This window comes from Camellia sinensis, chromosome 8, assembly GCF_055761805.1.
Source record: "Camellia sinensis isolate YWXY chromosome 8, ASM5576180v1, whole genome shotgun sequence".
NCBI lineage: Eukaryota > Viridiplantae > Streptophyta > Magnoliopsida > Ericales > Theaceae > Camellia > Camellia sinensis.
The window spans coordinates 194,641,429-194,656,015 of NC_138968.1; the positions used below are offsets into that span (position 1 = coordinate 194,641,429).

Genomic DNA, 14,587 nt, shown 5'->3' on the forward strand with positions numbered 1-14,587 from the left:
TGCGTGTTTCGGCGAAGGCAACCCAATTACGGCCTCCGATCCGCTTCCCTGAAAGGTTATAACTCATTCAAAAAGGATACACTTTGATTTCGATGAATGATGATGAGACATATGTCAGAACTTGAAGCTGAAGTCCCGACGGAGCGATTTCGCGACCGGAAGTGTACTTTTCTTGAACTTTTTCAGGTCCCGGGAACTCCGATCTTCCTCAAAATTTGCAGAGAGCTAGGTGGGCATGTGGGGGACATGGCCGGCCGTTTATCTTCCCAAGGGGAGGTGGCCAACCAGTTTCCAATAAAGCTAAAGGCTGGCCGGCCATTTCTGCAAAAAGCAGATAGCTGGCCGGCTAGAAATAGGGGCCGGCCGGCCATGTGCTTTATCCGGGGGTATTTTGGTCTTTTTCACTCCCTTTTTGCATGCTTCTTCAACTAAGACCTTGAGCCTATAAAAGGCAGCCGAGGCCCCCTTCCTTTCTTGCCTTTTACAACACTTTCCTCTCCAGATCTGAGTTTCACGCGCGTTTTCCAACGCCCCGTGCAAATTGTTTTCGCAAAAACACTCAGTTTCAAGCACTTTGAAGCGATTAAATTCCGGCTTCGGAACTTCTTTTTGCATTTTCGCCACTTGAGGTAAGTTTGTCTCGATATTTGGAATATTTTCTCGGGAGTTGACTTTTGTTGACTTTTCATTTCCCGAGGGTTGACTTTTGTTGACTTTTTCCAATTTTGGCCCATTTTGCTCATTTCTGCTCCCTTTTACAGATTCTTTGAAAATGGCGGGCAATTCTCCCCACGGCGGAGGTTTTCCAGGTGCCGGAGATGATTTCGATCCCATGACTCTACCCCCGAGGACCTGACCTTTCATTCCCGGGAGGTACCGTCCGCCAGCACACGTCCTCCCTCGTGCTGTCTTCCGTCACTTTACCAATTTTGACGAGCGAGCACCCGGGGATCTGCTTCTCAGAGAGCCGGAGCAGCATCTCTCTCACGAGGCCCGAGAGGTATTTACCTCATCTTCCGTATTTTACATTTCGCACCTCTGTCATGCTTGAACATGCAGTTTAGCTTATGACATAGTACTTTGCTTACATCTTGAACATGTAGTTTCAACACTTGAATTTTTTGAACACTTGGCTCACCAATTAATTGTGAACGCACTGTACACATTAGTTAAGAGGCGAACACACGGTTCAAACACTGATTTGTCGAACACACAGCTCGAATTCGAAAGTGGACACACAGCCCACATTTTGAATTTTCTGAACACGCAGCCCAGATTAGATAGTGAACACACAACCCACAATTTAATTGAAAGTTGAACACGCAGCCCAGATAGATAGTGAACACGCAGCCCACAATTTAACTGAAAGTTGAACACGCAGCCCAAATTTCAAATTTTCTGAACACGCAACCCAGATAGATAGTGAACACGCAGCCCACAATTTAACTGAAAGTTGAACACGCAGCCTAGGTAGATAGTGAACACGCAGCCCACAATTTAACTGAAAGTTGAACACGCAGCCCAAACTTCAAATTTTCTGAACACGCAGCCCAGAATTTAACTGAAAGTTGAACACGCAGCCCAAATTTCAAATTTTCTGAACACGCAGCCCAGATAGATAGTGAACACGCAGCCCACAATTTAACTGAAAGTCGAACACGCAGCCCAAATTTCAAATTTTCTGAACACGCAGCCCAGATAGATAGTGAACACGCAGCCCACAATTTAACTGAAAGTTGAACACGCAGCCCAAATTTCAAATTTTCTGAACACGCAGCCCAGATAGATAGTGAACACGCAGCCCACAATTTAACTGAAAGTTGAACACGCAGCCCAAGCTTCAAATTTTCTGAACACGCAGCCCAGATAGATAGTGAACACGCAGCCCACAATTTAATTGAAAGTTGAACACGCAGCCCAAATTTCAAATTTTCTGAACACGCAGCCCAGATAGATAGTGAACACGCAGCCCACAATTTAACTAAAAGTCGAACACGCAGTCCAAACTTCAAATTTTCTGAACAAGCAGCCCAGATAGATTTTGCATGTAGCTTATTTCACTTCATTGGCACACAGCCCATTTCATTTCATTGGCACACAGCCCATTTCATCTCATTGGCACACGGCCCATTTCATTTCATCGGCACACAGCCCATTTCGTTTCATTATTGACACATGTATTCATTCTGAATGCAGGTTGGTTCCCGCAGTGTGCGGGGGTATGGTTCCACCATCGCACGGGACTGGTATGCTGAGCTCTCGGAGGCCGTCCGAGATTTGGTAGATTTGGCAGGATTCGGGCCCTTCTGCGTCGGGTTGTCACGTTGTCCTGCCAGGAGGACACTGATGGCGGCCCTGGTAGAGAGATGGTGGGACACCACCAATTCCTTTCATTTCTCTACTACCGGGGATATGACCATGACCCCTTTTGACTTCGCTGTATTGACGGGCTTAGACGTCGGAGGTTGGTCCATCCCCTACGATGAGGATATGGGCGAGTGGGAGGCCGCCTGGATGTATCTGTTGGGGGCTCGCCCGCCTGTTGATAGGGTTTCAGGGAGAGTCCGATACACTTGGTTCTCTTCCCATTTCCGGCGGGCGGAGATGGTGCCTGAGACTCCCAAGGAGACGGAGCAGTATGCCCGTGGTTTCCTGATGTTCCTCTTCGGGACTACCCTGTTCGCGGATAGAGGGAACACCGTTGGGCTATACCTGCTGAGCGCTCTAGTCGACCTATCACAGGTCCATCGATATGACTGGGGTGGCGCCGGCCTGGCTACCCTTTACTTTTATATGAGCGCGACCTCCCGCGGGCGGGGCGACTTACTTGGCGGCTACTGGAGAGCCTAGGAGGTACTTTTCTGTCCCCTTTGATTTACATTTCTGCTTTTCATTACTTGTACATTGCACACCCAGCGCACTTTTACAGTCTGTATTTTGCTCTCAGCATTTCGTTCTTGCATTCTGCACTGTTTTTCTCAGCTATGGGTCTATGTATACTTCTCATCATTAGCCCCAGAGCTGGAGGTGGTAGGGATTCCCATGACCCCATATTCATTGGTGTTCGAGGGCCCACACCGGCCGAGGCCTCGAGAGACCCTCATTCGCCTGCGACAGTACTTTGACACTGTGCGACATTCAGAGGTACCTCAAAACTTTCAATTCCTTTCATTCTCATCTTTGATTTGCTCTGTATATTCTCGATTTTTGATTGGTTTATGCATTTATCATCCGCAGATTACATGGCAGCCCTGGGTGTCCCTGGGTGACGGCCTCCGACTTCAGTATACCGGAGCGTCGGGCATTTCCCAGTATAGGGTCCTGCTCAAAGGGCCGGTTGGCAGGGTATGGTTCCTGGGGGAGCGCTTTCTGCGCCAGGTATGGGGGTATCTTTCTCAGGATATTCCCGCAGTACCCCCAGCCAGTATGCGGACTGCTGACAGGCTCTCTTACTCAGAGGTAGTCGGCGCCATGCTGGGCAGTGATGCTTTACTATACATTGAGGAGGGGGACTACGCCACTTACCGTCACATATATTTGATGCCTCCATTGACGGGAGCTCATATCCCGATGATGAGGCCTGCCGGTATGTCATCCTCGGACCAGGCTCGGGCTCGGGCTGCAGACGCCCCTTCTACTAGCAGGGCCGGTACATCTAGAGGTGGGAGTAGACCGGTTCCTCCGGCTCCGTCGGTTCATCCTCATCCCGGATGGCCAGATATGCCTACTGAGTTGATGGCGTGGCAGTATGGGGCTAGCTCTCCGACTCCGATTCCACTAGAGCCTCCGATGCCCAGTGATCGATACGCCATTGATCCGGACTCACCGCCGGTATGCTCCACTTCTTTTCATTCATCATTCAGATGTTTAGACACTCTTCTGTTCACTGATGATTATGAGCTCATTTTTGCAGCCATCGCGAGGGTACATGGAGGAGGTGGTTGGACTGGTGGCCACACTCGAGGGCATGGTCCTGCGTAGGGAGGCACAGTTGTCTGTCGCGGGCATTCAGGTACCCTTCAGTTTTCTGGCATTTATCATACTTCTGATGACATGCTGATTTCTACTGCATCGATAGACTATTTGTGTAGAGCACATCTGACACACACCCCACTTGTACACTGTATTAACATGCACCCACTTTACGTATCCTTTGCTTGTATCTGCATCTGATGTATATATTTGGACTGATGTATTTGAATTGAACTCTTTGTTTTCAGATGCCCTCATGGTCCGGTCAGCCGCAGACCAGGCCAGCCGGGCCTCATTGGGGAGCTGGGCCATCTGGGCCTTTTCAGGGGGCGGGGCCATCTCGGCCTTCCCGAGGAGCCGGGCCATCTAGGCCTTTTCGAGGAGCTCGAGGGGGGCCTGTCCGCAGACGCAGGGCTCACGTTGTGGAGGTGGAGCCTGATGAGGAGGAGGAGGATGCTGAGGAGGAGGAGGAGGCTACCGACCGTCAGTCAGAGACATCTGCTGAGGAGGGGGGCTCTGGTTTTGGCTCGGGGAATAGAGGCGAGGCTGAGGGGAATCCTGAGGATGACAGCTCTGACTCAGATGATGGTGTGGAGATTGTCCCACAGAAGAGGATGAGGCGTGCTTCTCGTTCCCGCTCCCGAGGACTTTGATGTTGCTATTTCCTGCTTTATTTTTCTTTTTGCTAGTAGTTTGTAGCACTTTGCACATTGTTAGGCAGTTTTATTTTTTGTAAAACTTGTACCTTTGTTTGTTGTAAAGCATGATGAAATGAAATAGCTTTTGAAAAGGTGTTTGTATTTTAAACTTTTAGCATCGTATCGCATCAATTTATTTTGCACAAAGATGGAATTGAATGGAAATGCGCATTGTGTAATCACCAAGTCAGGTAGTGAATCGACGCAACAAACTGAGCAACTCAACTTACTAAGATATAACAGGACCTTAGGAAGTTTACAACTCAATAAGCAAAATGCCACAACGCAAATAAACAAGACTTTAACAAAAATTGCTTAAACAGAGAGCAAAGAGTCAAAAACACGAAATACGTCCGCTCGACAAACAACTCGATAAGCAAAACAACAACTCGATAAACAAAACTCAATAACAACAGAGTGTTCTTCTGACAATCTGGGCATCGAAACGCATCCGAAACGGAGGGAGATAAAGGCCTTTGACTCTCTTATTGCATGGAAATGCTTGGAACTTTCCCTCGAAGAGTAAAACAGGGCCAAGGAGATACACTGCAGCATTGCCAGCCATCCCTGGGAGCCGGCCGGCCATTTTTGTGGAGAGAGACAGCTGGCCGGCCATTTCTGCAAAAAGTAAATGGCTGGCCAGCCAGAAAAGGTGGCTGGCCGGCCATTCAGTCCTGCAGCCACCAGATTTTTGACACGTGTCCCCGTGAATAGTGTTTTTCCTTCTATAAAAGCTTCAACTTCGAGAACATTCATTTCATCTTAGTTTTAGCCAAAGATGGAGGCGTTCCTCGCAGAAAATATCACATCTTGGATCTCTTCTCTAGATGGCTCGGAAAAGCTGAATTTCCGGGGTTTCGGCTTGAATGCACTATTCATGCTGAGCCATACTCCGCTACATCTTCCTTTTCTCCATGCCGCGGCAAGGTTCTGGAATCCAGTGACGCATGTTTTTAGCTTTGGCGGCCAAGAGATGTGTCCCACTTTCGAAGATTTTCAGGTTTTGATGGAATCTGAATGCTCTAAAGTGATCTTGCCTCAGCTCCGTTTTGGCCACGCTCAGGCTTTAGGGCGGATGTGTGGGCTCACGGCGCATGATGCTCGATCTATGATCTGCAGTGGGGAACTGGACATCCTCGGCTTGATCCGTCGTTTTTCCAACGCCGGTGACCGCAGCAACCATTATTGGCAGGGTTTCCGGCAACACGCCCTCTGCCTATGTTTGTTGTCCCATTTTCTGCTTTCCTCGGGCTTCGGCGGGGCTAGCATTCGCTTGATTGAAGTCGCCCAAGGTTTGAGGGAAGGAAAGAGCTGTATTGCCATGACCTTGGCCGAGACACTGATGGGCTTAAATTCTGTCTATCGCCGGGAGGCGACCAGGTTTGCTGGGAGTCCACTGCTGCTGCAGGTAATGTTTCCCACCCAACCTTACGTATATATTTGCTCACGTCACTCGACCCTCAGGCTCGGTTTTTCTCACAAAACCCTTGTCTTACTTTTCTCTCATCGTACATCTCTCTGTTCTTTATTCTCTCATTTTCCATCCCTCCCCTAGGTATGGTTAATGGACAAGTTGCAGGTTGTGGACTCTTGCCCGGCCTATTCAGCTCGAGGTTACTTCTTTCGGCAGCGTCTAGTCAATGCTCTTGACGAAAGGTGGTGGTTTGATTGGATGTGCAATTTGTCCGCAAACGGCATTGCTTGGCGTTGTCCTTGGCTCAACCTCCCGGCAATGAGCTATAGTATGTCTCGGCTGATTGGGATCCAATTGATTGGTCTAACCCACTACGTATTCTATTTTCCGTTCCGGTTCCTGCGTCAGTTTGGTCATGATCAGACCTGTCCACCGGAGGGGATTGAGTACCCAGCCGCTTTCCCGATCCGGGGTGCACAGCTTGCCCAATATGCCACGGCATGGAGGACTAGAGAGCTCCTGGCCCCTGCTTCTACTTTCAGTTGCACTTTGTCCAATGAGTGCTTGGATTGGCTCAATGAGGAGGCACAGGTTGGGCCTAGCTTGGCATCAGATGCTCCGTCCAGCTCTGGGAGGGGACGCAGAGATACTTGATTCAACTATGCCCCAAATTTATTGCTTATTTAGCATTTTCAAGTTTTCTTTACGAATGTACTAAAAAAGCAACCTCGATTGTAATGCAAGAGCAAGAAAACTCAGTTTTGAAATCAATGAAATTGAAAGTTGTGGTACTGAAAATTTTCCGCTTTTGGTCCAAAAATGGTCTTAGTCGTAAAAAGGTTGATTTGAACAAAGTCAACTTTTATTAAAACTTTTCAAAACTATTTTCGATGTGGATCAGAACTGGACACGCCGGAGATCTGTCACTGAAATGCACAACCCCAGATCCCTGCAACTAGAAAGTTGCCCCTAGTTTGAAGAACAATGCGGCACTTCAAAGCAACGGAAAGTTGCCCCTAGTCTGAACAGCACTGTACCGGAGATCGCGATAAATGCTGGTGGATAAAGATGACTGAGATGATCAGAATGGACAGAGTTGATCGGGGAAATGTTTATGGCTGAACTTCAAGATGAAGTTGCCTACGTATCCCAAAGATGGGAATCAAGCCTTACGTAGTTCAGGCTGAGGTTCACTCGAGTATTTTCACTCTCCTTTTGCGCTCTAACTTTTGCCAAGGCCGCCCTTTGCGGGTTTTCAACCTTGCGAGCTTAGTTTTTATATTTTCTAATTTTTTGTGCTCTGACTTTTGCTTAGGTCGCCCTTTCGAGTTTTCGGCCTAGCGAGCCTCTCAAGGATAGTATTTCTTCAACTTGTCCATATTGATCGGTTGTGAGAACTCCAAGCCATCTAGATCCATCAGAACCACAGCTCCACCTGACCAGACAGCTTTGATGATATAAGGACCAGTCCAATTGGGTTTGAACTTGCCCCTTGGGTCGTGGATGGGAGCTCGGTTGTCTTTGAGCACCAAATCTCCTTCTTTCAGATTCCTGGACTTAACCTTCTTGTTGAAAGCTCGGGCAATTCTTCGTTGATAGCCTTGGATGTGGTACAGTGCTTTCAGTCTTCTTTCATCAAAGAGCATGAGTTCTTCGAATCTGCTTTGCTGCCAATCTGCCTCGGCTATCTGGCATTCAGCCAATACTCGTAACGACGGAACCTCAATCTCAATGGGTAGAACAGCCTTCATTCCATAGACCAATGAATATGGAGTTGCTCCAGTAGAAGTTCTGATTGAAGTCCTGTAGCCCCACAGAGCAAATGGCAGCTTGTCTGGCCAATCCCGATAGGTTTCCACCATCTTCTGTAGTATATGCTTGATATTCTTGTTGGCGGCCTCAACCGCTCCGTTGGTCTGCGGCCGGTATGTAGATGACTTATGGAAAGCCACATTGTATTTCTCCAACAAGTCTATCACTTCTTTCTTGAAGTGGGAACCATTATCTGAAATTATTTCGTTTGGCACCCCGTAGCGACAGATGATGTTGTTTCTGATGAACTTTGCGACGTGCGACGCCTTCAACACCGCGTATGATTGGGCCTCGACCCACTTTGTGAAATAATCTATCGCTACTAGGATAAACTCATGCCCGTTTGACCCCTTCGGGGTAACAGCTCCGATCACATCAATTCCCCAGACTGAAAAAGGCCATGGGGAAGTCATGTTGTACAGTTTTGACGGCGGGATGTTCATGCGATTTGCATGGATTTGACACTTGTGGCATCGCCGAACAAAGCTAATACAATCCTCCTCCATGGTTGACCAGTAGTAGCCCTGTCTGAGGATCTTTCTGGCCAGCATTACTCCATTCATGTGTGCACCACACTCCCCCCCATGGATGGCTTCCATCAGGCGTCTTGACTCTTCAGCTTCTACACAGAGCTTATGCATTCCCAAATGACCCCTTTTGTACAGCTTTCCCCCGCAGATAACGAACTGAGCAGCCATTCTTCTGACAGCCCTCTTATCTTTGGCATTTGCCCCTAGTGGATATGTCTCCTTTTCCAAGAAGTTCCAGATGTCGTAATACCAGGGGTTGCCATCTTGAACCTCATCTATGGCGGAAATTGACTCGTATGCTGGCGTAAACTTTTGATCAATAATAACTGGACGCATCCGGACTCCGGACGGGATGTCTATCATAGAAGATAGAGTTGCTAATGAATCTGCAAACCTGTTGTTCTCTCTTACGAGGTGGGTGAAATTTAGCTTCTCAAACCGAGGAATTAGCAGATCCAAGGTTTGGTGGTAGATTATCATCCTTTCCTCCTTGACCTTCCAATCTCTTTTTGCTTGAGACACAACAAGGTTCGAGTCCCCAATGACATCCAACCGTCTCGCCCCTAGTTCCAGGGCTGCTTCCAGGCCAGCAATACATGCCTCATACTCTGCTTCATTGTTGGAAACTTTGAACTGGAGCTTGAATGCTAAAGGGATACGGGAATCATCAGGCGCTATCAGCAACACCCCTATCCCATACCCATACTGGTTTGACGCTCCGTCAAAGTACATCGTCCAAGTTTCATCTTCGACATGTAGAATAGCTTCATCTGGGAATAGATACTCAACCGCTTCATCCCCCTCAACTGGGTGGTCGGCAAGGAATTCCGCTACCGCTCTCCCTTTTACTGACTTGCGCATTATATACTTCAAATCAAATTCGGAGAGCAACAGCAGCCATCGAGCTAGCCTACCCGTAAGTGCTGGTTTCTCGAAGAGATATTTGATGGGATCCAAACGCGAAACCAACATTACAGAGTGGGCTAACAGGTAGTGCCGCAGCTTCCTGGTTGCCCATACCAAGGCCAAACAAGCCTTCTCCAGCGGTGTATAGCGGGTCTCATAATCCAGCATCTTTTTGCTCAGATAGTATATGGCCCTTTCCACTTTGTCTTCTGACTCCTGCGCGAGCATGTAGCCCATGGTAGTCTCAGTTACCGAAAGGTACAATATCAACGGTCTCCCCGGCTCTGGCGGTGACAACACGGGTGGGTTCTGTAGATACTCTTTGATCTGCTCAAAAGCTGCTTGACATCGGCCGTCCCATTGGAATTTCTTTCCTTTCTTCAGGAGACCAAAAAGTGGTTCACAAGTCAAGGTTAATTTAGAAATAAACCGTCTTATGAATTGCACTTTACCCAGAAAGCCTCGCACCTCCTTTTCAGTCCTTGGTGGTGGCATTTCTAAGATGGCCTTGATTTTGGAAGGGTCGACCTCGATGCCCCTTTGTGTGATCAGAAACCCTAGCATCTTCCCTGCTGTAACGCCAAACGTGCATTTCTGGGGATTCAGTCGCAGTCGAAACTCTTTGATCCTCTGAAAGAATTTTTGTAAGGCGGTGTAGTGGCCCTCTCTATCTTTGGACTTGACAATCATGTCGTCCACATACACCTCGACCTCTTTATGGATCATATCATGCAATATTGTAGTTGCTGCTCGTTGATACGTAGCTCCAGCATTTTTCAACCCGAATGGCATCACTCTATAACAATACGTACCCCACGGGGTAGTGAACGCAGTCTTCTCCCGGTCTTCGGGTGCCATTACTATCTGATTATAGCCTGAGAAACCATCCATAAATGAAAGCAAGGCGTGTCCTGCCGTGAAATCCACCAATTCATCGATGTGCGGCAAGGGGAAGTCGTCCTTCGGACTGGCCCTGTTCAAATCTCTGAAGTCTACACAAACCCGAATTCTGCCGTCCTTCTTTGGCACCGGAACAATGTTGGCCAACCAAGTTGGATATTCAGATACCAGCAGGAACCCTGCGTCAATTTGCTTGGTGACCTCTTCCTTAATTTTGAGAGCCCAGTCCGGGCGAATCCTTCTGAGTTTCTGTTTGATAGGGCGGGCCTCAAGATCAAGAGGGATCCGGTGCTGTACAATCTTAGGATCGATTCCAGGCATGTCTTCGTAGGACCACGCGAAAACATCTTTGAAATCTTTTAATAAAGCGACTAAGCGCTCGCGCTCCTCCGAAGACAACGTGGACCCGATCTGGACCAGCCGCGGGTCCTTCTCAGTACCAATATTCACAGTAGTGATTTCATCCATTAAAGGTTTAACAAATCTTTCCTGCTCTTGATCAATTAATCGTTGCAAAACCGGGGGAATTTCTCCCTCGTTGTTTTCATCAAAATTTTGAAAATCCTGATTTAAGTAATAAATCAAAGGCACAGAAAAATACTCGGAAACCACATCCACATCATTCTCATTAAATATTTCCAAGCCGTCAGATTCCTCTGTTACAACAGACTCAAAAGAAAATGAAAAAGACGACCTAGACAGGACTGTGGCATCCGGGTTATCACCCCCAGGAATACCGGACTCAGACTCAGTCGAGCTGGAATCTGATTCTGACGCACAAGATTCGGTAGAATCAGATTCCGGCTCACTACCTGACCCGGAACTGCTAGATAAAAAGCCTTCTTCATATTGCCAGATGAGAGAAGGTGCGATAGATGCATCCAAGATCGGCGCTGGAAAGCCCGCAGCTATTTCATCTCCAATCACAGAAACCGAAGAGTTATCCCCCAAGCACTCTTGGCCGATCGGAGGATCTGATAGTAGACTCGCCAGTGCTACCCCCATTTCAAGCTCTATGCTCTCAGGATCCACTGCTTCACATTGCTCAACCTCAGTTGGTGGGTCTGTCTGCGCTTCGGCAACGTCATCCCCAGATAATTGTATGTCGAAGAAGATTTCAAAACCAGGCACGCGCGTCCCCTCCGCGTTTAGCCATGGCTCCGGGAAACCGCAGAATGGAAAATCTTCCCCCTCCCGGACGAAGCGTCCGTTTAGGGTACCCCAGATGGGCCTGTGCATTAAATCAAATGGCTTCCCGGCCTTCTTTGCCCTGGCCCTTCCGGCCATTTCTTTTCCTTTCCTCATCCAATCCTCTTTGGTGGGCAGATAACCCAGTCCAAAGGCGTGAGGGTTGTGTGGCACTTCGGCCAACACTGAGACGCCTTTCCGGCCGCTTCTCCCTAATCCCATCCCAGGGGTATGCTTTAGCTTGTTCATGAGGTATATGGATTGTGCACTAACATACATGCCCTCATTCGCAGCCATGACATTCTGCACCACTTGAGCCTCGGCCAAAGTGAACCCCGACAAAAACACATCCTCCGTGCCGTGCTCGATCTCCAAGACGGGCGTGGACACTTCCGGCGGCGGATGGATTGACGAATTTCCAAAAACTATCGCTACCCCTTTCCCGTGGGGGTACTTTAGCATTTGATGTAGAGTGGAAGAGACTGCTTTGACCTGGTGCAACCACGGTCACCCCAAAAGTAGGTTAAAGGTTGCGGGAACATCCAAGATATGAAATTCGATGCTGTGTTGCCCTGGACCAACCTTGGTTTGAATTTTAACAGTCCCCATCACTTCTCTGCTGGTATTGTCGTATGCTCTGATCACTTGGGTGGTTGGGACGAAGTCCACGGGTTTCAACCCGATTGCATATGCCGTTCTGGTTGGGCAGACGTTAATCGCAGACCCGGTATCAACAAGTACCACCGGTATCCACTTATCTCCACATTCCACAGAAATATAGAGAGGTTTGTTATGACTTGTGCCCTCAGGCGGTAGCTCCTTGTCCGAAAAGGTTAATGCCGGGGAACCTCCTCTTGGAAAAACCAGCCCAACCAGCTGTTCAGGCGTGGTGTCTATGGAGAGTTTGGACTTATCCATAGCAGATAGGACAACTTCTCTGTGTACTCGTGATGCCATTAGCAGTCCCCAGATGGAGATGTCTGCTTGTATCTTTTTTAACTGTTTCAGCACAGCTTCATCCTCAATCTGTTTCTCCTTCTGTCTCTCCGCTTCTCTATCTTTCCCGGATGCCTCGGGTTGGTCCAGGTGTGGGGGTTTGAAGTACCGCCCACTTCTTGTCATGTGGTCAATCTCATCAAGGTACCAAGTGTCATCCGGTTGGTTATTCCCCCAGTCTTCATCGGTGTGGGCAAGACACAAGTCGTCATCTTCCCACCACATTCCGCTGGCAGCCAACAGACACCTGTCTGGCTCCGGTCCAGTCGTACTCTCAGTGCTCTCTGTCCATATGCTCGCGGCATTGTCTGTCTTCGTGCACACAGCACTTTCAGTCCCCTCAGGGCCCTTTGCCTTCCTGGCTCTCTCAGTAGCCTCAAACTTTTCTTGTTCCAGCTGCGTCAGTACAGCTGTTTGTTTAACAGTTCCCATATCTATGATGCCCCTGTCTTGAGCGAAACTCTTAGCACCGGCGCTCTCCGGCGGTACAACTTGACTTTCGGCCATTCCGGCCACAACTGATATTTCTGCCCCTGCCGGGTTCTGTTCTGGTTGGGCTTCCCCCACTGCATCTGGTTGATCCTCGAGCCACCCAGTGGCCTCCTCTGATCCCTCATAATCGTACCAATTGATTGACGCCTCCCCCAGTTCCTGGTCATCAAGAAATTGCAGGTTGGCAAAGTCTTCCTCTGCGGCTGTCAAATCATCTGCCCATAGCCCAGATCCATCCTCCCGGATCATGCATAGCTCTCCTGTCTCTGGCAATTCTACGCTTAGCCCAATTCGGCTCGTTGATAGGATGTGCTTGCTTGGATCATAGGCTCCCCCAGCAAAATTCTGCCCAGTCCCAGATTCAACAATCTCATTCTCTCTCGAAATCTGCCCTGCCCTGTCTTCGACGGTCACCACCATCGGTTCTGGTTGGGTTTCAGAGATGTCCATCATGCACAAGAAATCAGTGCAATCGGGGAGGAGCACCTCTGGCTTGGGTAGGTGGGTGGGCGTAATATAGATGCTAGGATCGTAAGATACGACCCCAGTCTGGATAAAGTTAATTCTTTTGGGAGGAGGAGCTTGGTTATGTGGTGGGAGAGGGTTGGTGGTGACATTGGGTTTATCAGGAGGTGCGATCACCTGTTTGTCAATAAGATCTTGGATCTCATGACGCAATCTGTAACAACGGTCGGTGTCATGACCGTGTTGTTGGTGATATGCGCAATACTTTGACGGGTCGTAAGAGGGAGGGAGTGGATTCGGTAATGGCTTTGGTTCCAGGGGTTTTAAGTGATTTTTTCTGATCAATATTCCCAGAACTTTGGTCAGAGGCATATATAGTGGGGTAAAGGTTCTTTGGCCTCGTGGTTGGAATCTGTTGGCTTGTGTGTTGCTTCCGGACGCACCGGAGAAGGGTGTGGCAGTCATGGGCCTTAGAGGGGGAGGGGGAGTGGTGGTGACCACACTAACTTCCGAGGCTCTCATATTTGCAGCGCCACTCGGGCCCGCATTGTTGTTACGGTTGAACGTCCTCCTCGGTTGTTCTCTGTCGTGGTCAAACAGACCTTGTCTCATTGCGTCTTCGATTTGCACCCCCATATCATGTAAATCTGCGAAAGTAGGGAAGGGGACTACAATCATTCTCTGCATCAACTTCGGGTGGAGATTGCGCACAATCATCCGGATTTGATCTTTGTCAGTGGGCCTTAAAGTCATTGTTGACGCCTTTGCCCTCCATCGGATCACAAAGTCCGAGAAAGATTCCTTGGGCTCTTGCCTTGTCGTTTCAAGATCGCGGGTTGTGATCTCGATCTGAGTGTTGTACGAATATTGCGTGACAAAGGCCTCAGCCATTTCATCCCAATTCTTTTTCACTTCATCTTGTAATCTTGCGTACCAATGGGAGGCCACACCCGACAGGGTTCGGCCGAATAGTGAGAGCTTCTGTGGTCGTGTTAGGCCCATTGGCCGCAAGACGTCTGTAAATAGTCGGATATGGACCATGGGGTCGCCGGTCCCGTCAAAGCGGTCGATTTGTGGCATTTTGAACCTATCGGGGAGTGTTACGGCCTCCTCGGTATATCCATCTTCGATATCCGGCATAGCCTTGACCCCTTGGGATTTCTTGAAGAGCTTCTCCAGTTTGCTCAATTTCAGAGCTGTATGATCAACCTCGA

General features: G+C 48.8%; 2 protein-coding genes across 2 annotated transcripts in view; both read left to right on the plus strand.

The window, feature by feature from the left end:
* LOC114290095 (heavy metal-associated isoprenylated plant protein 47) overlaps window positions 1-14,587 on the plus strand; it is a 125,645-nt gene that overhangs the window by 12,987 nt on the left and 98,071 nt on the right. The gene's annotated exons all lie outside the window — the stretch shown is intronic.
* LOC145797420 (uncharacterized) lies at window positions 2,103-4,762 on the plus strand. Its single transcript, XM_082884518.1, has 4 exons — window positions 2,103-3,144; window positions 3,238-3,831; window positions 3,914-4,012; window positions 4,221-4,762. The coding sequence occupies exons 1-4, from the start codon at window positions 3,043-3,045 to the stop codon at window positions 4,623-4,625; spliced, it is 1,200 nt and encodes a 399-aa protein (XP_082740644.1). The 5' UTR covers window positions 2,103-3,042; the 3' UTR covers window positions 4,626-4,762.

Coding starts and splice junctions, on each gene's coding strand:
- LOC145797420 (XM_082884518.1), top strand. CDS start 3,043: ATGACCCCATATTCATTGGTGTTCGAGGGCCCACACCGGCCGAGGCCT. Junction 3,145..3,237: donor ACACTGTGCGACATTCAGAG/GTACCTCAAAAC, acceptor TATCATCCGCAG/ATTACATGGCAGCCCTGGGT. Junction 4,013..4,220: donor TGTCTGTCGCGGGCATTCAG/GTACCCTTCAGT, acceptor CTTTGTTTTCAG/ATGCCCTCATGGTCCGGTCA.